General features: G+C 40.0%; 1 protein-coding gene across 3 annotated transcripts in view; it reads right to left on the minus strand.

The window, feature by feature from the left end:
* Nucleotides 1-4,828: 4,828 nt before the first annotated feature.
* The window catches only part of Xpo1 (exportin 1), a 42,976-nt gene continuing 22,842 nt past the window's right edge, over nt 4,829-24,962 (minus strand). For all 3 annotated transcript variants that reach the window (XM_028876361.1, XM_028876362.2, XM_037208946.1), the window contains 19 exons: nt 23,902-24,083; nt 23,218-23,266; nt 23,021-23,140; nt 20,062-20,190; nt 19,239-19,397; nt 17,536-17,733; nt 16,417-16,555; nt 16,037-16,218; nt 15,796-15,952; nt 15,549-15,712; nt 14,851-14,985; nt 13,802-13,985; nt 13,307-13,413; nt 12,341-12,535; nt 11,144-11,312; nt 8,470-8,604; nt 8,227-8,386; nt 7,704-7,800; nt 4,829-5,853 (listed from right to left, as the gene is read on the minus strand). In XM_028876361.1, coding sequence (XP_028732194.1) covers nt 5,707-5,853; nt 7,704-7,800; nt 8,227-8,386; nt 8,470-8,604; nt 11,144-11,312; nt 12,341-12,535; nt 13,307-13,413; nt 13,802-13,985; nt 14,851-14,985; nt 15,549-15,712; nt 15,796-15,952; nt 16,037-16,218; nt 16,417-16,555; nt 17,536-17,733; nt 19,239-19,397; nt 20,062-20,190; nt 23,021-23,140; nt 23,218-23,266; nt 23,902-24,083 — 2,808 coding nt within the window. In that variant the 3' untranslated portion in view covers nt 4,829-5,706. The remainder of the gene's footprint in view (nt 5,854-7,703; nt 7,801-8,226; nt 8,387-8,469; nt 8,605-11,143; nt 11,313-12,340; nt 12,536-13,306; nt 13,414-13,801; nt 13,986-14,850; nt 14,986-15,548; nt 15,713-15,795; nt 15,953-16,036; nt 16,219-16,416; nt 16,556-17,535; nt 17,734-19,238; nt 19,398-20,061; nt 20,191-23,020; nt 23,141-23,217; nt 23,267-23,901; nt 24,084-24,962) is intronic.

A 24,962-nucleotide genomic window follows, 5' to 3' on the forward strand; every position in this document is an offset into this window, starting at 1 on the left:
GTCCTCTGGAAGAGTAAGTAGCTAGTGATCTTAATCACTGAGCCATCTCTCTAGCCTCACTCTAATAATAATAAAATTCTATTACATTCATTTATTCATCTATATGTGGGCATGTTCTTGCCACCCTCCCCCCAACCACTTGTGAAGGTAAGTAGACAACTTATACAGGAGTTGGTTCTTACCTTCCATCATGTACATACCAAGGATCAAATTCAGTTCATCAGTCTTGGTAGCAAACACCACTACCCATTGAGAAATCTATTGTCTTCAGCTGACCATGCCCACCCTAGCCATACATAGTATGAAAAAAGCCAGACAAACAAAACACCAAGAAAATGTGGAGCAGTGGTGGAGCATGTATAGTGGGTAGCCATTCCAGCTTGGATCTGGAAGTTCCAACCCCCATTGAGACTCTGGCAACTGTCACGCCTACGAAACGGGGTCAAGGGAGGCCAAGGGAGGCGCCTGGAGACCGGAGAGCTGGATGGGCCAGCGCTCTCTCTGTTCCGGGACCCTGAACAGTGGAGGTGGACCGAGCAGAGTGCCAGAGAACACCACTGGACTTCGATACACCTTCCCCAGACTCCACGACCTACTTATCCCTTAATTTGTGAGTTATGCCATTAAATAAATATCCTTTTAACTACTTGGAGTGGCCATAATAATTTCACCAATAAGCATGTCTTTAGGCTCAGCATTCCCAGGGTCCTGAGTTTGAAGCCAGCCTGGTCCACAGAGTGAGTTCTAGAACAGCCAGGGCTACACAGAGAAACCCTGTCTTGAAAAACCAAAACAAACAAAACAACAAAAAGGAGGGAGAAGAGAAAGAAAAGGGGGAAGAGAGTGGGAGAGAATTAATATGTATATGGGTAGATGAGACCTCAAAGGAGTTTAAAGTTTTGAGAAGACTGTAATGCCATTTAAATTTTAAAAAAAAAGATAAAAATGACAACTTAAATGTTGAGAAATAATTTGATTCAAGTGAGATCTGAAAGTATTTCCTTTAAAGATTTTTATGTGTATATTTTACCAGCATTCATGTATATGCATCTGGTGGCCAAGGAGGCTAGGAGAGAGCATCAGATTTCCTAGAAATGGAGTCATGTATGGTTTGTGCCACCATACATAAGCAGGTACTAAGAACTTAACACATGTCCTCTGGAAGAGCAAACAATTGTTCCTACCCTCTGCTTTGTAGGAACCACCTCCCCAGCTTCCTTCAAAGTACTCATTAGGTTTAACACAAGGTCACAGAGGAAGGAACTGACTAAAAGTCTATTGCAGTAGAGGTTGTACAGTAATCGATAAAAATGGAAATTTTGACCTAAGGGTGTAGCTTCATTGTTAAGAGTGCCTGCTTAGCATGTAGTCCTGGGACCCATCACTAGCACCAAATAAACCCATAATTTCAGAACTGCCAAGATCACCCTCCCCACTATCTAAGGTGTTGAGGCCAGATGGAGCTAGAGACACCGTCTCAAAACCAAAAACTGAGAACCAAGAACAAAACTTGGACTGGGGTGTATGTAGCTTAAGGATAGAGAACACTTGCCTCTTATGTGCCAAGTCCTAGGTTTGAACACCAGCACCACTGAAAAATAAACCATTTTAGGGATTTGAGTATATTTCAGAGGGTGGTACTGAACTCCTTACCTCAAACTTTTCAACTTGCTGAGTAGCTAGAGCTAACATCTTTCTGGGTGCGCTGGGGGTTTTGTTATCGTTTTCGACAAGCTGTTGCTAAGTAACCCAGTAACTCTCTATGTAGTCCACCACTTTTCAAAGTATACTTAATCTGATCAGATTAATACTGAAACACTGTCATATGCTCCTGTCAAAACATATCTCACAGTACTGGAGGGACGGCTCAGAGATCAAGAACGTTTCCCACTCTTGCAGAGGACTCTGGTTTAATTCCCAGCACCAGTGCAGCAGCTCACCAACACCTACCTGTATAATCCAGGGCAGAAATGGTGGTATTCAAGAGGTAGAGTTCTGAGTTCAAGGTCAGGCTGATTTACAGTTTTAGGCCAGCCAGGTCTACATAGAGACCTTTTATAGTGGTTTTGAACTAGTTTAAGCTAAAACTGTTCCTAGAATTTTTCTTGAATAGCTCCAAGTTGGAAAATCAGTGTTCTGGGGAGAGTGAGTTGGTCAGTTACAGCGCCTCGATTTAAGGATCTGTGTGCTTTATTTCCCAGTGGCTGGCATGACATGCCTGTGATTCCTTGGTTCAATCAATGTTCAAATCCAAAGCTCTGCTGCCTTATGAATTAAATGCCCTTTCATACCTCACATATGCACACTATCTTATCATTTGGTACTTAAGGTGGTACCCTAAGTATCTGGTTAGAACTACAGCAACTGAAGGTCGTAACTGCTAAAAGACCCTAAGTGTTGAATTTAGAAATGCTTACTGACCATTTTCCTAAACTTTCCCTCAAGAATACCAAAAACTCAATCCTATCCTGATGATTACAAAATCAGGCTACAGCTAAAACAAAACAAAACAAAACAAAAACCAGTAATCCATTTTGGGAAAACAGAGCATGATAGTGTCCAACCCACTAGGCAAGTCTGGAAGAGAGTACAACCTAAGTTCAATTTTCTGTTATATTTAGACAGCGTTATAATATATGCACTCAGGGAGACCATAGAATCTATTCATCAAATCCATTTAATTGTTGGTTTTTCAAGATTGGATTTCTCTGTGTAGCTCTGGCAGTGGTGGAACTCTGTAAAGCTGGCTGGCCTCAAACTCAAAGATCCACCTGGCTTTGTCTCCCAAATTTTTAAAATTTTGTGTTTGGCCTCATATACTTAGGTACCTAGAGTTACAGATATGGCTGCTGGGAACTGAACCTAGGTCCTCATTTAGGCAAAACCCTACTTCTTGCATTACTTTGTATAACTCAACAATAACCTCAAAAAACTCAAGTCAAGAGGCAAAAGGCTCCATGAAGGGTGATGGCACATGTTTCAAATCCCAGCACTTGGGAAGCAGAAAGCCACCCTAGTCTACAAAGTTTCAGGCCAGGGCTACATACTCTGGAGGCAAGGGGCCAGCAAGATAGCTCACCAAGTAAAGGAGCATACAGCCAATACTAACAACTGTAGATCAATACCCAGAACTCACACAGTAGAAAGAACCAACCTTGACTTACCCACAGATACAATGAGAACAATTTAAGAGCAATTTGTGGTGGTCCATGAACACTAATTTAATCAAGTATGCTTGAAGGGCAGTGGTGGTGCACACCTTTAATCCCAGTACACAGGAGAATCTCTGTGGTTGAGGCTAGCCTGGTAAACAGAGCAAGTTCCAAGACAGCCAGGACTACAGAGAAACCCTGTTTCGAAACATCCCACCCCAAAGAGAGAAGTGTGTGCTTGCCCTGGTGTACTTGGGAGGCAGAGGCAGGAGGATCTGGTCTACACAGATACATAAAGAAACCCTGTGTGCTTGGGGATGGGAGGTAGTTAACATTAGACAAATTTTATTCTAAATATTACCTAAATGATATTCATCATAAACTTCAAGTATGGTTACAAATTGCCCAAAATTATTCTGTGCTTACCAAGCCATTTAAAAATGCCACCTAGGTTTAGAATTATAGGAATATACTACCAAGCATAGTTCCAACTCTCTTTCCCAAGGTCTGCAGATGGAATTCAGGGCCTTTCTTGCTCTACCATGGAGCTACAACCCTGGTTGACCTGATCTTTGTGGGAAGTGGTAGAACCTTGAGTATGTGATGTCTTGAGTACACAGGCCACTCCCCTGAAGAGATCACTTCTACCGAATTAGCTAAACCCATCTCCTTGACCCAGCCTTGTATCATAACCGAACCCCTTGTTCACCTGCACACACTAACTACACGTCTCAATTCAGCTCTACACAATAAACACGCTGAGCTTCTGGATGCAGCATCTTTACACCATTCCCTTACCACCCTAGTCAGGTTAACCCAAGTTTTCCTGTAGGTTCTAGAAAACTCACTTCATAGCATACACCACTATAAACATCCATCTTTCTTCTTGGGGCCACTGTTTGGCTTAACATTTCTACTCCAAGTCTCTTCCATCTTGTTTATATAGGGACTCACATGACCAAGGTAGCTTTGGAATTCCTAATCCTAAAACTCAGCTTTCAGGGTTCAAGGATTACAACAGTGAACCACGGGCTGGAGAGATGGCTCAGAGGTTAAGAGCACGAGAGGTCCTGAATTCAATTCCCAGCAACCACGTATCTGATGCCGTTCTGACATACATGCAGACAGAACACTGTACACATATGAAGTATAAAAACAAACCAAAGTGTGAACCACTATGCCCATACCTCCTTCAACATTTAATTGTATCCAGCCACTAACCAGAGCTAGAAAAGGGGATGTTCCCTAAGTTCCGAAAGGTAAAGTGTTCTAAAATGTTACCAGGATCTTATTTACTTATTATCTTTTATTTTTCCACTCTTCTTTTGAGATAACCCTGGTCTCAAATCCACATAGACCCACTTTCCTTTGACACAAGGCCCTGCCCAATTGCTACCTTTTTACCAATAACTTTGGGAAGTTGTTTGTTATTTTTGAGACAGGATCTCTATATTAAGTAGCCCTGGCTATCCTAGCCTATGCCAGGCTAGCCTCCAACTCAGAGATCCACCCAGCCCCTGACTTCTGAGTGTTGGGATTAAAGGCATGCACCACCACACCCAACTAAGAATCTTATCTATACGACAAAAACCAAATTTCAGATAAAAATACTACAACCCTTAAATAAAGTTACCTTCAGTAATGTAGGAATAATTTTAAGCCAGTGAAGGGAAAAATAAATGTAAACCAAGTTTATTTTGCTTTTTAAGTAGTGTTCTTAAAGCACTACAGCTTGGTAAACAATGTAAATTAGTATAAGTCATCTCAAAAGCCAGAGTTTTGTTTTCTTTGTTGTTTTGTTTTTTTTAATGAGTTGTTAAAAAGATGCAGCCTATTCTAACAGGATAAATATTTTTAACCATTTCACTTTGAGTTAATGAAGGCTCACAAATGAGCAACACTCCTCATTGAGGAAAACAAAAGCTGTTGTCGACAAGCGACAGCACACACACACAAAAACAAAAAGAACTGTGTAAAAATAACTAACTGTTCCCATATTTTTTCAGTTGCTTTACAATGGGATGATATGCACATGATCTGGCTGCAAACTTGACACACAGACTTGAATACATGTAGTCTAGAGACTCCAGACAACGCACCTCTGTAACCCTCTGAACGCAATTGGTTTTACTCATTAGTTTTCTTCTAGACCAAGATACAGGCTAGAAAGAAAATGCTCCCTAATTAAAATCGGTATTGTTTACAAGAAAAATTTTTATAATTAATTTTGCATTAGAATTTACAAGTATATGTTCAAATCAAATTTACTTCCTCCCCCCAGCCTTGCCACAAAATAGGCATGAAGTAAAAGTTTTTTAAAAATGCCTTAATTTCCAACTTCATGCAAACTAAAGATGACCAAAACAAAAGCTTAAACAATGGAAGGATATTTCACAGAAAATTTCTTATACAAAAAACACATAAGAAAAAGGGCCACTAGGTGACATTTTAATTTACAAATTGGCATCATTTTGGTCGACAAATAATCCATATGCTGTTTTCTTCTGTGAACAAATGTTGCAGAGAGAAAAAAACCCGAGCATGACTTCAGACTTTAATCACACATTTCTTCTGGAATTTCATGTGGATTAAGAATCCCAGGTACGGACATTTGAAGTTTATGCTTCTCCTCCTGAGCCTGTCGAAGCGCTGTTTCTCTTTCTTCCAAAAATAGATCAGAGGTATCTTCACCTGCAAACTCCTGTGAAAACAGATGACTGAAAGGTCAAATATAATAAAACTTCAAGTTGCCTTTAAGACTGGGGGCAGAACTATATATGTAACCATTTTGCCATTTGTAATAGAAATATAATTTATCTGCCACTTGAACTTGTAACTGAAGTATATTAGTAGAGTTCTAAGCTAAATTAAAAACAAAACTTGGGGGTTAGAGCCTTAATAATGCAGTGATATATCCCCTATATCAAGTTTGCTTGTTTTTTTTTTTTTTCTTTTTGAGACAAGGGTTCTCTGTGTAACAGCATTGGCTGTCCTGGAACTCTTTGTAGCCTAGGCTGGCCTCAAACTCGGATCCATCTGCCTCTGCCTCCTAATGCTGGGGTCAAAGGTCTGCTCTACCACACCTGGCCTCTCATATTAAATTCTCTCTCTCTCTTTTTTTTTTTTTTTTTTTTCGAGACAGGGTTTCTCTTGTGTAGCTTTGCGCCTTTCCTGGAACTCACTTCGTAGCCCAGGCTGGCCTCGAACTCACAGAGATCCGCCTGCCTCTGCCTCCCGAGTGCTGGGATTAAAGGCGTGCGCCACCACCGCCCAGAGCTTAAATACTCTTAATATGAAGCATGACCAACACTCCAACAACCACAAAGTGTCATGGTCGTCAAAGCATTCTCATATTCTTTGCATTCAGAACTCAATGATCTTACTGTACATGATTATCTGACAACAATTCTCATTAAACTGTCTTGAGTAAGTTAACTCAGGGATAGCGTTTGTGTATGAACCACAAAGCCTGGATTTGTTCGCTAGCTTCACAAATTTTCTGTACAAGCATTCTCTGATGACATTAACAACTAGAAAGGTGGTACACAAGTGCATTCAAGCACTCAGGAGGCTGCCACAGGTGGACTGCCTGCCTAATCTCACAGGTTGTACCAAACAGAGGCAACACACCAAGATCTTCTCTCAAAAACAAGATATAGGGCTGGAGAAATGGCTCCAAACTAAAAGCAAAATAGCAAAGTTTCTCCCTAAAAATTTGATTGGACATTGCATTATCAGCAACAGAATCAAAAGGTGATTATAAAAATCTATAAAAGGGGCTATCAATGTTATTAGCCCTATTAAAATGTATGAGAACTGGGCCAGGTGTAGTGGCACATGCCTTTAATCCTAGCACTTGGAAGACAGAGGCAAGTGGATCGGATCTTTGGGCCAGCCTGTCTACACAGTGAGTTCCAAGTCAGAAGTACATAGTGAGACCCTGCTTCAAAAAAACCACAATAAACTGTGAGATCTGCAAGAAGCCTCAATTTCTGAACACTAGAGGATCACAAAGGTAGTAAATTAAAAAAAGGGCCAATCTGTGTGTGGCCTTTAATCCCAGCACTCTGGAGGCAGAGGCAGGTAGATCTCTGTGAGTTCGAGGCCAGCCTGGTCTACAGAGTGAGTTCCACGACAGCCAGGGCTAGGGGTGGTGGTGAAGGAATGTAGCTCAGTAGAATGCTTGCCTAGTAGTATGTACACAAAAGATAATCTAAGTCTAACTATTTTAATCAGAATCCTGCAAGGCACAGCTAAATATTCTAAAGGTATTGCACACATAGAAAACTGGAGATGGTGCATTCCTGGACCTTGCTGGGTCTGCCTTAAATGGTGAGCTTCAAAGAGTAACGGTCTCAAAGAAAGTAGACAGCATTCCTGAGGATGACCCCTGGATCATCTAACCTCCAGAAGCACATGTACATAGGTGCAGATGTATGAACACGTAAGAGACAAGTGGATCTCTGGGAGCTCAAGGCCAACCTCATCTTCACAGGAACCCTGTCACGGAAAGCCAAATTAAAGAAAAACCTTCAATAACAAAAGACATACCTTTATTTGTACTAAGAAATCCCTTAGATGTTCCTTGAAAGCAGGAATATCCTGATTTAAGCTGAAAAGTCCTGTTACAAAGAGCTTCACTTGAGCACTGCAGATCAAAACAAACAGTAACCATTTTTACAAACTAAACATTTAAATCCCTGTTTTTAAGACCATTTGTCATCACTAGCACATGTGCCCAATTCAAAACTTAGAAGATTGAAGCAGAGAGCTGGAGGGCAGAGGGGTGGGCAGCCCATAAAGGCCCTTGCAGTAAAATCTGGCAGTCTAGGACCCATTACTGGAAACCACATAGTAGAGGAAAAGAACTAACTCCCACGTTGCCCTATGGCCTGTACACACACCCATATGCACTCACACACAAAACGAAGATAAAAACAAACCACAGCACGTCAGGGAACTCCCAACTGCCATGCCCAGCTCCAGCGGGACGGATGTCTCTGGTCTTAACACAAACCTGCACTGGACCCCACATACCCTCGCCCATACTAACAATAGCAACGTGATTATTTACTCTTGTAGATGAGGGAACGCAGACTTAAGGAGATTAGCCACGTATTCTTGAATAAACACTTGGTTGTTAACTGGATTTCCAGGATTTAGCGGTGTACTTATTTTTCCTTCTTCAACCAAATTAAACATATATGCAAGAATTGAGGCATGCATTGTTAAGCCTGTTGAACAGAAGAAACTTATTAATTCAAAGATGAAAGTTAACAACCAGAACACTCAGTAGCCTAGTGGTTCCAGTTCTTACCCGCAGTATGTGAGGTGTCCGTCACAACAGAAAAAATATGCTGAAGAATATCACAAAAATAAGTTTGGTAAAAACTCTGTGCTGCAGCTTCCTCTTGTGCAACGTTTTGTAAAAGTGTAAAAAGTATCTGTAAGCCTGAATAAAGTTAAGAGAACATCATTACAGACTGAGATTTTAAAAAAAGTACTTATGTGAGGGGGTACTGGTGTTGGACATTTATTTATGAGCTACTAAACATGGGTGCTGGGCTCTGAGCTCTGATCCTCTTGATTTCTGAGCCACATCTCCAGCCCCACAGCTGATCTATAACTTACCTGGTTAAAGCCCATTCTCCTTTATCACAGATAACAAATATATACCTATATATGTTCTAAATATGGGGCCCTCACAAAATAACTAATGACTGTTGTTTGTGGCAATTCCTTTCCTGACTACAGAGTTGGCTACCTCTACGGGTTACAAATTAACATCAATTACTTTACTGAAAATTTCTTAATTTCATCCCTCCCCAGGGAGTTTCTCTTTGTAGGCCAGGCTGCCTCAAATTCAGAGATCCACCTGCCTCGACCTCCCCAGTGCTGATATTAAAGGTGTGTACCACTATGCCTAGCTGATTCCCCCATCCTCCCAATTTTTGTATTAACCTTAAATTAGTATTGGAGGTCACAGATTCCAAAACATACTACAAGCATCACACCACCCTCTCAATGATCTGAAAGCTTGGCTACTCAATCCGACATGAAAACTCAGCAGAAATATATGCCTTGTTTTATTTATCAAGACAGGGTCTTACCATAGAAACTAAGTTGGACTTAAGCTAAAAGCAAATCATTGCTTCTCAACCTCTCCAGTACTAGGATGAAACCAAATCCAGTGTTTGTAAAAGTGAAAGATTTGCATGATCCAAACAGAAGGCACAGCATGGACAGTTATATCAGGTTAACAATGCTCTCTGTTCTTCCTCACAAGGTGAGTCTTTTACTCCAGTTTTAAAGGGTCCAACACTCTTCTGACCACTGCAGGCACCAGCACATGTGTGGTACATGGATATACATGCAGATAAAACACCTATACACATAAAAACCAAGCAAGGACTGGGATGCTGCTCAGGTGCACACTGCCTGTACGCCCAGAACTGAGGTGGCGGCAACAGAGCAGCTGTGAAGCTGGGAGACTAGCCTGGGATACACGAGACCCCATGTCCAAGATAAATAGGGCTGGAGACAGGCTTCTTGTAGAGTACTAATTCCCAGCACCTACATACATCATGGCTAACGAGATCCATAACTGATTCAATGGCATCCAATACCATCTTCCAGCCTCCACAGGCACGAGGCATGCATTTGGGATACACAAAGGCTAAACACTCAAAAAGGGTTGGTACCGCTTTGGCAGTCAAATGACCACTTTAATGGGGGTCGCCTAAGAGCATAAGAAAACACATAATATTTATATGCCATTCATAACAGTAGCAAAACTATAGTTATAGAGTAGCAATAAAAACAATTTTATGCTTGGTGGACACAACATGAGGAACTTTACTGAAGGGTCTCAGCATTAGGAAGTGTGAGAACCACTGCTCACACACATGATAAATTAACCTAAACAAGATAAAATAGCTATGGACCTGCTTCTCTTAAAGTGATGCTCCCCAACCTGTAATTAATTTGAGGTCACTTTAGCTTACTTATGTAACTTTGTTTTACACACAGAACTTTCTCTTAGACACACAAACAGCCTAAAAACCAACCTTACAACTGTGTAACTACTCACAAACAGCCTAAAAACCAACCTTACAACTGTGTAACTACTCTTAAGTATCCAGACAGTAGGACAGACTCCTAGGACAGAGGGGTAGAAAGGCTCCCAGAGGAAGTTTGTCGAAGTTGCAACAGGAGAATGCCTAGAAACCAGCTGGTCCTCTAGCATGGAGTGTATACAGGTAACCAGGAAAGAATCTTTTGTGTGTGTGGGTGTTTACACTGCAGGTATGTACATATACCACTTCTGTGCCTTGTGCCTCTCAGAAGAGGGCACCAGATGTTCTGAAACCAGAGTTGCAGGAAGTTGTATGCCATCATGTAGATGCTAGAAATGAAACCCTGGTTCTCAGGAACAGCGAAAAGCACACATAACCTCTGGGACATCTCTTTAGGCCCCAAGATCCTGTTTCAATCGTGGTGAAAGGCAAGGACTTGCACATGCAAGCCATGACACACACCCATCTGCCTTCATAGGCACAGAGATGAGGTGGGAGTGGAGAATTAGGTAAAACAACAACAACCCCACCAAAACAAGGCTCATAAGAAAAATCACTGCTGGGCATAGTGTCACATGCCTTCAATCCTGGCACCTGGGAGGCAAATGGACCTCTATTTTGCAGTTATACAGAGAAACCCTGTCTAGAAAAATAAACAAACAAACAAACAAAAAAAAACTAAAAAAGTACACAGAGCATACACATAATGCATTAGCTCTATAAAGGACGATGAAACATGTCCCAAATAGATTTTCCTAATGCTGCTAGAATGGCTAGACTTAAAAGTAATCAATTTTTATCACTTAAATTTATTCAATATTTTAGAAACTTGGCTAACCTCTGGTAACTAAAACCTAAGAAATTAAAGAGGTATTGAGTGGGACTTAGTGTATTTCTGGTTCATTATATATTTACCTGTATCTGCAACATTCCTCATAGTATGTTTAAAAGCCCAAATAATAGAATCCAAAACAAGCTTAAACTGTGCAGGTGGAATAGCTAGGAATGCTGGGAAACAATGAGAATTGACAGCCTGAAGTAATAAGAAGAAGTTTGTTCTGTGTTCCGGATATTCTTCAAAATCCTAAAAGGAATGAGGACAAAATAACATTATTACAGGAGGCAAATAGCAAGTCTGTACTTGGACACACATTCAGAGTTACCTAAAGTCCTGTAAGACCTATTGTCCCCAAAGGAAAACCCACATGTTAAGGTGCCTTCTGATTGGTTTAATAAAGAGCTGAATGGCCAATAACTAGGCAGGAGAGAATGGGGAACTAGTAGGGAGAGAGAGGACTCTGGAAGAAGAAAGGCAGACATTAGGAAGACACTAAAGAAATTGGACATACGTACAGAAGAGTAACCCAGCCACATGACAGAATATAAATTAATAAGCTTTCAAATTAATAAGTTTCCATGAGATTATTTGCAGGTTGGTGGTCCCAACCAAAAAGTACTCCTACACCCACATTTTAGGATTCATACTTTAAAGGTTCAAGTATCAATCATGCTTACAAACTAGAAAACATAGCCAGTTTGGTTAGTGAATGTCTATAATCTCAGGACTCAGAAGCTGAGGAAGGTATACGGCTCCAAGTCTGAGGCTAGTGTGTGCTTTTCAACAAAATACTGTTTTTCCAAATCCCCACCCAAGACCTTAGTGTGTGTTTGTTATAATCCATGTAGAAGAACAAGTTTTTAAAACATCATTACCACCAAATTATATCCTGTTACACCTTGACAGAGTCTGCCGGCCCTTCAGGTTTAAATCCCACCACACAAACAAAGCAAAACAGTTTCACTACAGCTCTATACCCACCCCTCTCCACTGTGGAGTCCTCACTACACTGACCAAGCTGGGCTGAATTGAGAGATCTAGATCCTCCCATCTCTGCCTCTAAAACACTGGGTAATTAGTATGTGTCCATGACCAGTCTTAATCTTTCTCTTTTTTTTTAAAGTCAAGATTTTGTTATTAAGATGACAATTATTCCACATACTATAAACTCAATACTTAATTCTAGTTTTTCCTAAAAATTGTCATTTCTATATTTTAGAGAGGAGAATATACTACAACATCTTTCATTATATAATAAAACACAAACTACCTACCTTATTTATCATATTCAATGTGCACTCAAAAACTGCATCAAATATTTGAGGTATTTCAGCTGTTATATGTCCGCCTAATTTGTTGACAATAATGGCCATAGTACTAAGCACTTCTGGTTCTCTAGCAGCTGGGACGTTTCTCTGGTAATCAATGAGAACTGCATCCAACAAAGGAGGAACAAAGTTTTCAGCTACCTGTGGGGGGAATAAAAGGCCTTACTGTTGTAAGCTCTGCTGAGATACCATGCTGAAACATTTTAGCAACCAGTGAAGTTAACATTAACAATAGTGTAACTGACTTACTCAAATAGCTTAGATACAGGATAATTTAAATGTATTCTTGAATCTCATGGTGCTCATCCTGCCAGTTTCCTGGGGCTGTAATGACAGGTGTGTGCCAACACACCAGCTTCATATAGCCAGTAAGACAGAGTGCTAAGCTCAATCTGGTCTTGCAGTATTTTGGTTCTAGCCAGTTTAAGACTCTGATCTGCTGCATTCTGTATGTGTGGTTCACTTCATTCTATGTTGGAAGTAATGACATCTCCCTACTCTGACCACCATCAAATCTCAAGGTCAAAGACGGGGGTGGTTGAGACAGCTCAAGAACTTTTGTCCATCTTTTGTCTTCCTACCTCAAAGCCACCAGAGCAGCCACACCCTTATGGACCATATGCCTGGGTTTCCTTGTGATCCACATTACAGGAATTCCATTGACCTTTTGAGACCTAAGTTTTTTGTTTTGTTTTTTGGAGACAGGGCTTCTGTGTAGCTCTGGCTGTTCAGGAACTCACTCACCAGGCTGGCTTCAAACTCACAGAAATTGCCTGTATCTGCCTCCCAAGTGTTGGGATTAAAGGCGTGAGCAACCACCACCTGGCTAGTTATCTTTTGATTAAGCAAAAACACATGTAGACATGGTGAAATTGAGAAGGTGACCAAAAGAAAAAATAAACAAACTCTTACCATCTGAGGATCATTGGAACGGCTCACCCAACCAGATATTAACTTTAAAGTTTCCCTTTTTACTGTCCGCATACTTCTAATCAATGGTTGTTTTGTAACCATTTCACCTAAAAAACAATCAATATAAGCTCACTTGACAGTAATAGTTAGGTCTACTTCAGATATTATCATTCCACTGACCATTAAAAAAGCTGAACTCACAGGAGAATTTATGAGGGAAAAGGTCTAAAGCTAATGTGGGAGAGAGTTCTGAAATGAGAACAGCAAAGATACCAAGACTAAACATAGGCTCTGGGTATTCTGTGACAGGGCCACTGTCAATACACTATACTTTTGTCAAGAATATTCTTATTTGGGCAAAGGGCAAACAGTGGTTGAGAAAGGGCCTTGGACTTTGACACCCCAGACACCCGGGCTGCCTGAAAGCAGATCAGACAGTGAAAGCAGATCAATGACTGATACAGCACTCTAGCACCCACGAAGCCAGTCACTTACCATTAGCTTGAATAGCTGCAGAGATATTTTCACTGAGGCACTTATATACATTGAGCATGTCTAAATAAATTCTCCCAAGCTGAATTACAAAGGGATGTCCAACAGCTTTGCAGGCTCTCACATTTGTTTTTAATATGCTACCCAGCTGCTTGACTGTTTCTGGATCTTTCAGGATATCCACATTCTGGAATTATAAAAATAAAACACAATCTCACTTATTGAAAATGTCTTACTTGGAACTGGTTGTAGCTCAGTGTTACAGTATGTTTTACAAACACGAAGCCGTAGGTTTTAATCCCTAGAACCTAACCCAAAACTAACACAATTACCTAAAACCTACACTCAAAAACAAAGCGAAACAGTTTCACCAAAAGATCAAAACAGAAGATATTCTAAAGCCAGCCACAGTGTCACGCATCTTTTAATTCCAGCACTTGGGAAGCAGAGACAAGCAAGATCTCGAGCTCTAGAACAGGTAGGTCCCCACAAGTAAACTGTCTCAAACAGGCAAATGCTCCCACAAAGGAAGATTCTGTCTCTCATTTTTTTGTTGTCTTGTGACAGGGGCTTCTGGGTCTCAGCTGATCTCAAATTTGCTATGTTGCCAAAGATGACCTTGAACTCCCAATGCTGCCTCTAACTGCTAGGATTACACTTGAGCTTCGGTAATGTTTCAATTGTCCAAACTTCCATGAAAACACTGTTGGAGTAAGGAAAAGGGCTTGCCATACCCAAACCTGAGGGTTTAAGCAAGTCAGCAAAATGTGTCTGTTCTCCCAGGGCTCCTATAGGGAGACCAAATCCCCAGAGAGTCATAGGCTCACCACTGAGAGGCAGCAGTGATGAAACCCTGTCTCCAATGAAGGGCCAACACCAGAGGCTGCCTTCTGCCTTCCATGTGTGCAGTGGGCATGCACATATACATGAACATATATCATAATTTAAAATGGATTTATGGTATGCAGCATACATTTTTTAAAGTGCTGAGATTGATTACACTTTAAACCTCATCAGAACTCAAAAAATAAAACAAAACAAAAACAACTTACCTTGGTTGCCTGCTGAATTATACTGTCCCATACTTGATTAGGAAGTAGCATGTATTTTTCTATCAAATGCTCTTGAACTGTCTGGTCTGTCTGTGCACCAATCATATATCCCACAGCTTCATAAAATGTATGAACCTGTTTTAAAATGCAAACATTTTATTCATACTCTCGCATATCCAAATAATGGAAACATATAAGCAAGTAACAAATATACTTAAATTGTACTGATTAATGCTTTTAGCCCCATTTCAAAATTGTTCCTGTATTTTTGACTATGTGCATATGTGTGGGAATGGGGGAGCAGGTAAGTGTAGGTGCCTGAGGTCGTAAGATGAGGACGGATAACCCTGGACTGGAGTTACAGGCAGTAATTAGCATCGACTTGAGTGCTGGAGCCAGCTATAATCCTCTGCAAAAGCAGAGCACGCTGAGCTGCTGAGCCAGCTCTCCATCCCTGGTGCAGACCGATGTGATAGACTACTGAGGACTGGTGTGGTGACTCAACTCTCCCAGAGACTCAGGTTCTAGTGCAAGAACCCATGTGGTGGCCCAACTGTCTGTAACCCCAGTCCCATAGTATCTGGTACTCAACCTTTCTGGCTTCTGCAGGAACCGGGGACACAGGTAGGTACATAGACACACATACATGTCAACAAAAACCCACACACATTAAATAATAAGCACAGAGGATTATATACCTGCTGAGGCTGAAGATCACAAATGATAGTATTTATGTTGTTTAAAATCTCATCAATAAATGGCATTACTTCTCCAACTTGAACCTGAACAAAATGTCTGCGGCATTTCTGAGCTATTTTAATGAATGTGTCACAAGCCATGTCCTGGACTCCATCATGGGTCTCTAACAACATAAAAACATTTGTTTATTTTTTGTTTAATAACAGTGGGAAAAAAAATTAAATACAATGAGTAAATGAGATTTACCATGCATGAATTCAAACAGCTTGTTTACTACTGTCTTCAAAAATTTCCAATGTGCTCTCAAAAACCTTGGGTATTGACCTACTATGTACATGATATTCGATGCAATAATAGCTTTATTATCTTTGCCTCTTTTCTGCTCACATAATCCTAAAAGATCCTGTAAAATAAGACAAACTTACTTGTGGTTAAATGTGTGAATAAAGCATACCTACAGCTCTATTTCATCCTTTTGGCTGTATACCTTAATAACAGTGACAAGAAACCGCTTCTCATCTTCCTCATGCATCGCGCCACTGATGGAGCCTATCGCCCAACACAGTGTGTTCAAATTTTTCCATGACCATTCTGTACCATTCACTTGATTTTGAAGTTTCTTAGTCATTATTATTTCCGTATCTACATAATCCAGATGAGTAAGATAAACTACAAAAAAAAAAAAAAAATCCAGATGTTTGACATCTAAAACTTTAATAATTTTTTTTTTGCTAAGGAGTGACAGCATATTAATAGGTATACAGTTACTGAAAGACTCAGTTAAGTGTAGAACTCTGACCAAACAGTATTTTCACAAATAGGGCATAAAATTACAAAGAGTAAAATTATTATCATTCATTAACTCACCTAATGTTTCTCTCATATTCTTATACAAATTTATGGAATCGGTATCCTTCATGAACTCTCTTACAACTTCTCCCTGATCATTTTCTACAACCAGTACCTCCTCTGGTTTAGCCATGCGACTAACCATCAATAAACGGACCTACATATCAATAAACCAATAAAGAAACTGTTAAGACATTTGATATCCGCTCCAAATATAGAATCGGTGGAAGACATTTAAAAGCATACATTTTTGTTTGTTTGTTTTGAGACAGGATCTCTCTGTGTAGCCCTAGCTGTTCTAGAACTTGCTCTACAGGCCAGGCTGACCTCAAACTCAGAGATTCACCTGCCTCTGCCTCCAAAGTGCTGGGGCATGCACTACCACCCAGCTAAAAGCATATACTTAAGTAAGATGCCACATGAATCAAATTGATGGTAAAATATCCAGTCATGGATGATGGCACATTCCCATAGTCTCAGCACTCAGAACAGAGTGATCACTAGTTAGAGGCTAGGATTGGCTACCAACCCAAAAACAAACTTTCAAACAAGGCATAGTCATACGGGCTTATAATCCCAGCACTTGGGAGGCTGATCCAGGAGGATCAAGGTCAAGGCCAGCCTTGACTACTTAAGACCAACCTACTTACCTACCTGTCAAATGTTTTCAATTTTAAAAAGCTAGGTGTAGTGATGACATATGCCTTTAATCACAGTACCAGAAAACAGACAGATCTGAGCTCAAGGCTAGCCTGGTCCATATAGTGAGTTCCATATTAGCTAGGGATACATACTAAGGTCTTGTCTCCAAAAGAATGAACATTTCTAAAAAGCAAAACCTAACTCGAATGTTAACTCTGCAACATTGCATTTCAGAACCCTATTTGATCGGTTTTTGTTTTTTAGTAGTATCAATACAACAATCAACCTATGGTTTACAGATTTCATGTGTCTAACTGAATAGATTGGGATAGCCAATGAAGGTACACTCTAATTAATTCAAATACAAGGCTGCTAGTTTAAGAACCATACTTCTAAAAACTGCAGCTGGAAAACCTTTTTTATATTTTACTTGCCACACCTATTGGCCATCAACATTACAGTAAGACAGTGAGCGCACTCGCCAACCCTCATTACCTTCGATAACACAGTCAAGTACAACTGTCGCCGAGGAGGAATATCAAAATGCTGACTTCCAGATAACAATGGAGAAGCAGATGTAGAAAATGGACTCTCTCTGTAGAGCTCAGCTGCCAAATGATTCCAGTACTCAAGACAGATTTTAAAAATTTCAGTTTCTTCCACTTCAGATACCAACAACATATAATGAAGGGCCTACACATTAAGACCAACAGAATTAAAATATTACCACCAAATTTTCAAGTTGCTTCCTAACACTTAAATCAGGATTAAAAATATTGTTTGAAATATGTCTGCATTTTCATTCAGAAAGTTCTGGAAGCAAGTGTTTCTTCAGACATGTCTTCTAATGTGTCCAATATACATAACTGAGTTATAATCAAGTCTGTCTAAACTGGCCATTAGAACTGGCGAGCATGCCCTACAGTTTTAGTCCCAGCCCTCGGGAAGGCAGGAGGATCAAGAATCACGAGGCATCCTCAGGTAATCCTAGTTTAAGGTGAGTCAGAAACGCCCCATCATAAATGGACCCTTTGGTAGCAGGTAATGGTAAAGCACACAACACCACCACTCTTGGTGGCAAAGACAAGATCCTCACAAGTCTGAATATCAGGAGCAGAACAAATATATGAGCTTATTTCAGTGTTTGATTTACTGTGGGTTGAATCATTGAATTAATATATTGTCGGAGCATCCAAGATAGATTTCACAGCATTTAAATATACTGCACTGCACTCCAAAATCTCTGGACTGAGAGCGGTGAAGAGTTTAGTGCAAACCAGGATTAGAGGGCTTGGTCTCAAATAAAATATGGGTACACAATTTGCTGTGGAGATGATAAAAATGTTTGGAAACCAGACTACTGCTGGTTACAGCATTCAGACACATATTCAAACAAAACTATTTCCTCAGCTGGTGTAGACACAACTCTGGTGTTGAACTTCTGGGAATCTTCACCCCTTAGCTTCCCAGGTACTGAGATTACTAGCATGAGCATGTTTCAAAACTAGACTCCTACAGGCTGTACCAATATAATATTTACATCGTGTGGATTCATATGCCCAGCACTGTCACTTCTGGCTTTTCTATCTGTTCTGGGATCTTAACAGTTTTCCAATTGTCAGGCATAGTTGTACAAGCTTTTAATCCTAGTTCTTGGTAGGCAGAGGCAGGTGGATCTCTGCTTTCAAGGCCAGCCTGGTCACCAGAACTGCAGGATGACATCCAAAAAACAAAGCAGTAATCTGTTTTGCAAACTAAGTATGCTCATGCCTGTAATCTCAGCACCTGGAAAGCTAAGAAATGTAGACTCAACACAAGTTCAACGCCAGATTGCCCTACATAGTTCCACATCAACCTAGGAAATAGTATGAGACTGTCTCAAGAAAAAAACAAAACAAAAAAAAAAAAACAAAAAAAAAAAAAAAAAAAAAAAAAAAAAAAAAAAACAGCTGGACATGCCTTTAATCCCAGCAAGAGGGAGGCAGAGACAGCATGTGAGTTCAAGGACAGTCAGGGCTAAATAAAGGGACCCTGCCTTAAAACAAGCTAACAACAAAACAACACAAAAAAGCACAGGTGGAGAACAAACATGACTTCTCAAAATCCACACAGTCAAGAGCTTTTCTTCCCTTTTCTCAAAATCCACTGTCAAGAACTTTGTTCCCTTTCCAGAGACAAATGCTAGGGACCAAACTTACCTCCATGAGTGCTTCCCTGAGATTCAGTCTTTTTTCTAAAAGTTGACCATGTTCCTTTAGAAAGGTGCAGAGAAAAAGACTGAGATTTTGAATAAAGTTCTGCTCATCATCTTTTCCATTGGAATACGCAAGTCGAATATTAGTATTTAAAGGAAGCATCTGGAAGTTGAAAACCATTATCAATCTACATGTTACACCACCAACCAAACAGTCTGCACTCTAAACGACAACCCCATTTGCTAACATCGACACACAAAGAACAGCTGTTCTTGTTTCTGGCCAATCTAGACTGATTTACTTTTTAGAAAAAGATACATATTAAGGTGACTGCCTGTTATATTCTTTGAACTTTTCTATCAGATTTTTCTCAAGACACAGGGGAAAAAGTGCATACAAATGGCAAATAGTAATACAACATCATTTATTTAACTTCCTAGATAATTAAATTGGGGCTTGAAACCGTTCTTTTATACCTGTAGCAACCAATATTAGTCTAGAGAAGAGGTTGTCCAGTTTGGACAAGCAATGTTAAAGACTGAGGAGGGGGAGGTTGGTCCTACTGTGTGTGATGAAGTTGTCACAACACCCAACATTCAAATTTCTACAACTCTATTATCACAGAACCCCTAAAACCTTCACATTTCAAGTAAGAAAACAAACAACTTCTACCTAAGGTTGTAATATAATGTACACTTAACTGTTCTATACTTTAACTTAAATATAACCTTTTTATTGCTTACATGGTATTTCTAATGCATTAAAATCATTGAATTTAATGAATGGAATGCAATCATTCAATTTTCAAGCATTGAGTGGTAGTTACCTGCTTTAGCTGCATCATTGTGAGTGTAAACAGAGTTTCAAACTGTTCCTCATACTGGCTCACACTCACACCAGCAATCTCAGTGAGGCACTTTAGAGACACATTTCGAAACATTGGAACATTCAGGAACTATTTTATTAAGAGAAAACAAAATTAAACTCTAGAAATATTTTACTTTAAAAATGACAAAGGATGCCGGGCAGTGGTGGTGCATGCCTTTAATCCCAGCACTCGGGAGGCAGAGCCAGGTGGATCTCTATGAGTTCAAGGCCAGCCTGGGCTACCAAGTGAGTTCCAGGAAAGGCCCAAGGCTACACAGAGAAACCCTGTCTCAAAAAAACAAAACAAAACAAAAAGACAAAGGAGGGTGGGGGCTGGAGTTAGCTGTGGTTAAAAGCTTTTGGTGCTCTTGTAGAGGACCCAGGTTCTACTCCTGACACCACCCACTGGCAGCTAGTAGCTAGTCCAAGGGGATTCAACACCCTCTTTTGATGTCTATCTATGCCTTCTGGCATCCTAGAGACCAGACACTCATGTGATACACAGCAAATTTAAAAATAAAGGAGCCTTACAATCATAAACTCAAGGATACTGTCTAAAAATAGTGAGTAACAGATTTTTATTTTTGCATACATTTTGAAGAAACACCATATACTCAAATACTGGAATGTTTGAAGAGCACATATGCTTGCTTTCTTTTGAGACTGGGATCTCATGAGGCCCAGATGGAGATCCTAACTGCTATAAAGCTGAGGAAGACCATAAACTTCTGACCTTTCTGCCTGCACCACAGGGATGTACTACAGGGAAGCTGGGGATTAAACCTAATGCTTTGTGAGCTACACCCCCAGTACATAATAAAACAACAACAAAAAACCCACCAAACTTGTGGTAACTTTCCCAAGATCATTACTATTTATGTTTGATTGGCTTGAGAACTCATCTTAATAAATAAACAAATAAAAAAAACAAAACAAAACAAAAAATAAAAGCACCAAAACAAGACCTACTCAGAATAGACAATGGCCAAAATAGGATCAAGATCAACTTATACATCAGCTATACTGAATTTGAGATGAACATAAATCCTTGCCACTATTCACAATCTCCAAAATAAGATCTTTAGGAGATAATTAACAGGACTAAGATTAACATATTACAGAAAAATTTAGTTTTATATTCTGTATACCCTTGGTGGCTGATTTGGGAAATATTCAAGGCTGATCTATAAAGTTCATTTGCTACAACAATCTGTCTTATACTAAGGTTCTCTGTCTTTACTAAGGTTCAATAAACACCCGGTAACATTCATCAAGATAACAGTGCAATGCACTGGTAACTGCTGTGGAATAATCCTGTACAATTGTGTGAATATATGTCGATATAACTGGATTAATAAACAAGCTAACTGTCCAATAGCTGAACAGGATAAAGTTAGGCCAAATTGAGAACGCTGGGGAGGAGAAGGGTGGAGTCCAGAGATGCCAGCCAGCTGCCGAGGAAGCAAGATGCATAGAAAAGGAGGTAACAAGCCCTGAGTGACATGGCAAGGTAGAGATGAGAAATATTGGTTAGTTTATATGTAAAAGCTAGGTAGTAGCAAGCCTGAGATAGATATCTGCTGAGCATTTATAATTTATATGGGAAGTGGCTGCCAGTTATTTGGGAACAGACAGGTGGGACAGAAAAATTCCAACTACAGGTTAACTGTCAATGAGTAACAATAAGAAGTGCATGATATTCTAATTTTTTAGGTAAAATAGATTTTCATGGTGTCAGTATTCAAGCATTTGCCATTACACCTGATGATCTAAGTCTGACCCTGGGGACAGCCAATTACATACAAAAATACATATAAAATTCTCAATTCATAGGAATATCACCTGAATTACTTCACTATGACTCAAGTGAAAGAAAACAATATACTAATTATGCCCAAATCCAGCACTCATTTGTTCTTGACAGCACCAGTGATCCAATCTTGGGACATTCTAGGCAAGCTTCCCCACCCCCATGAGTTATAATCTCCAGCCTTCACTTTAAGTTGTTTTCGCTCTTAAAAAAAAAAAAAAAAGATTTATTTATTATGTACAGTGTTCTGCCTGCAATGTGTGCCTGCACACCAGAAGAGGGCACCAGATCTCATTGCAGATGGTTGTGAGCCACCATATGAGTGCTGGGAATTGAACTCGGGTCCTCTGGAAGAACAAGCAGTGCTCTTAACCTCTGAGCCATCTCTCTAGCCCATTTTGCCTTTTTTTTTTTTTTTTTTTTTTGAGACCGAGCTAAGTGTTCTCAGATTATGTGCTGGGATTTGCAACCCAATGTGGCATGTGCCTTTAATCTCAGCACTCCAGAGGTGGAGGCAGGAGGACCTCTGTGAGTTCAAGTCAGGCTTCTAGGAATCAAGTTCCAGGACAGCCAAGGCTGTCTCAGAAGTACCCCTGACCCCTAAAAAAAAGAAGGAAAAAGGAGAGCGTTTCCACACAGGCCTTAAACTATAATCATGTCTGATTCTTAAACAACTGACCTAGCTAGTTGTAAGTTTCTTAGGACAGACCTTTCTAGGTAAGTGATTCAGGCCATCCTCAAACTTGAAATCCTTGAGCCCCCAACATTCAATCCCCTCAACCCTTATGGTGGAGGGAGCCAACTCTCAAACAAGTTGTCCTCTGACCTCCATAGATATCCATGCCCACACATATTCACACAAGATTAACAAATATATATATATATATATGATCTACTTCTGACTCTGTAGTATTGGAATTACATATACCACTATGCCTGAGTTTAAAGAAAAAAAAAGATTTAAAGATTCATATCAAATGATTAATATTCATGTAAAAATCTTGAGAGCAGTTCCTTCATTTTAAAAACAAAGATAGCCATTAGAGTGTCAGCAAAGAAAAACTATTTGTGCCTATTCAGAGACAAAACTGAAGTGTACTGGCTTTACCTTGTAAATTAATGTGCTGATTAACTTGGTCTCAAATATGTATCCCAGTGGAATCCAGTTCAGAAATCTCAGCAGTGTTTCTAAGGTTGCATGTACAAGAGGAGCATTTTGGGAATTTTCCTGCCAATGCAAGCATCATATCATAAATATACTTGACACTAAAACTTATTTCAAAAAGAAGAAACCAAACCACTTACCATCACAAACTGGCAGAGCTGAAATATCTGTGAGAACTCATTGCACATGCTAAGGGAGGAATCAAAAAAAAAAAAGTTAGGAAAGAGGGAAAATGCACATCCTGATTTCAGGCAGACCGACAGAGTGACAGGGAGGACACTTGACAGCTCCTTGTGCATACACCCCTCAAGTAATTTAAGACATTGCTGATCTCACTGAAGTTAAAAAACTTTTACACTTAGAACTCCACATTGTAGATGTAACCAATCGTCTTATTAAAATAAGAAACACAGAGCCAATGTAAAAGAGAAAGCCGAGAGGTCAGAGCTCAGAGATAAAATCTTACCTCCTGCAGTGCTCCTAACTTCCCCGCGAGAGAGCTACTTCCTGTTTGTCTGTGTTTAAATAGTCTTTCTGTTCTGCCTTCTCATTGGTTCTAAACCCAACCACATGACTGCCTCATCACTGCCTGTAAGTACCGCCCTCCAGGTCTTAAAGGCGTATGTCTCCAATACTGGCTGTATCCCTGAACACACAGAAATCTACCTAGCTCTTCTAACCACCACGCTCTTGCTATGGCTCTAATAGCTCTGACCCCATGGCAACTTTATTTATTAACATAAAATTAAAATCACATTTCAGTACAAATAAAATATCACCATACCACATAGCATGAGATAATTTAAAACATAAAAATTACTTGCCTGTCTTTTAAATGCTTTGCTTTCACTTGGGTTATCTGTCCACTAGAGAAATCAAATACTTCTTCACTCAAGAGTTTAAGAATCACCATATTATTCTGACACAGACTCTCACTGGTCCTACTTGCTCCAACAATGTCGCTGATAAAAGTTGGCCAGTGCTTCGGCCACTCTTGCTTAAGTATCTAAAATTAAAGAAGAAATGTCCATTTCACTTCATTTGATGAAGACACAACAACTTCAGTCAGAGTAAGTATTACTCACTTTACCCCTTTTACTAAGGGGGAACTGTGACATTCTCTATGCCACACATAAATGCAAAGCACAGTGCTTTCAATACTCACAGACCCCACTCAGTTACCCTGATGGTTACATATGGCTCTAGTGTGTGTGGATATTAATATTTGCCAGGTAGCTATGTATAACCTACCCCAGAACGTCCGAGATCTGATTAAATGATAAAGCATGAGTTAAGAAGACAGAGTCAGGGGCTAGTGAGAATGCTCAGTCCCTCTACTCCAAAACGAACAGGAGACATTTTCTGTTGGATATAATCTAGTCCTTACGTTATTTTATATTTGTTAAGTTGAATTGGGACTCTTAAAAGCTGATGCCACCAGGTTCTTGAATTATAGCAGGGTGTGGACATTTTTTTTTTTTTTTTTTTTTTTTGGTTTTTCGAGACAGGGTTTCTCTGTGTAGCTTTGTGCCTTTCCTGGATCTCACTTGGTAGCCCAGGCTGGCCTCGAACTCACAAAGATCCACCTGCCTCTGCCTCCCGAGTGCTGGGATTAAAGGCGTGCGCCACCACCGCCCGGCGGGTGTGGACATTTTACAAGCTTCAAGTAGATCTACGGCACAAATAGGGAAAGAATCTTCTACTAAATTCTTCACTTTTTTTGAAGTTTGGATAGTATCACAGCCAAGAACATATAAACATTCTACAAAAGGGTGACCTGTTAGGGGTCAGTAAAGAAAACAGGTCAATATAAACATTCTAAACTTAAAGACTATGTAAGTGGTTAGGAAAGACTGTATGGAGACTAACTAGGAGGCCAAACTCA

This window comes from Peromyscus leucopus, chromosome 10, assembly GCF_004664715.2.
Source record: "Peromyscus leucopus breed LL Stock chromosome 10, UCI_PerLeu_2.1, whole genome shotgun sequence".
Lineage (NCBI taxonomy): Eukaryota > Metazoa > Chordata > Mammalia > Rodentia > Cricetidae > Peromyscus > Peromyscus leucopus.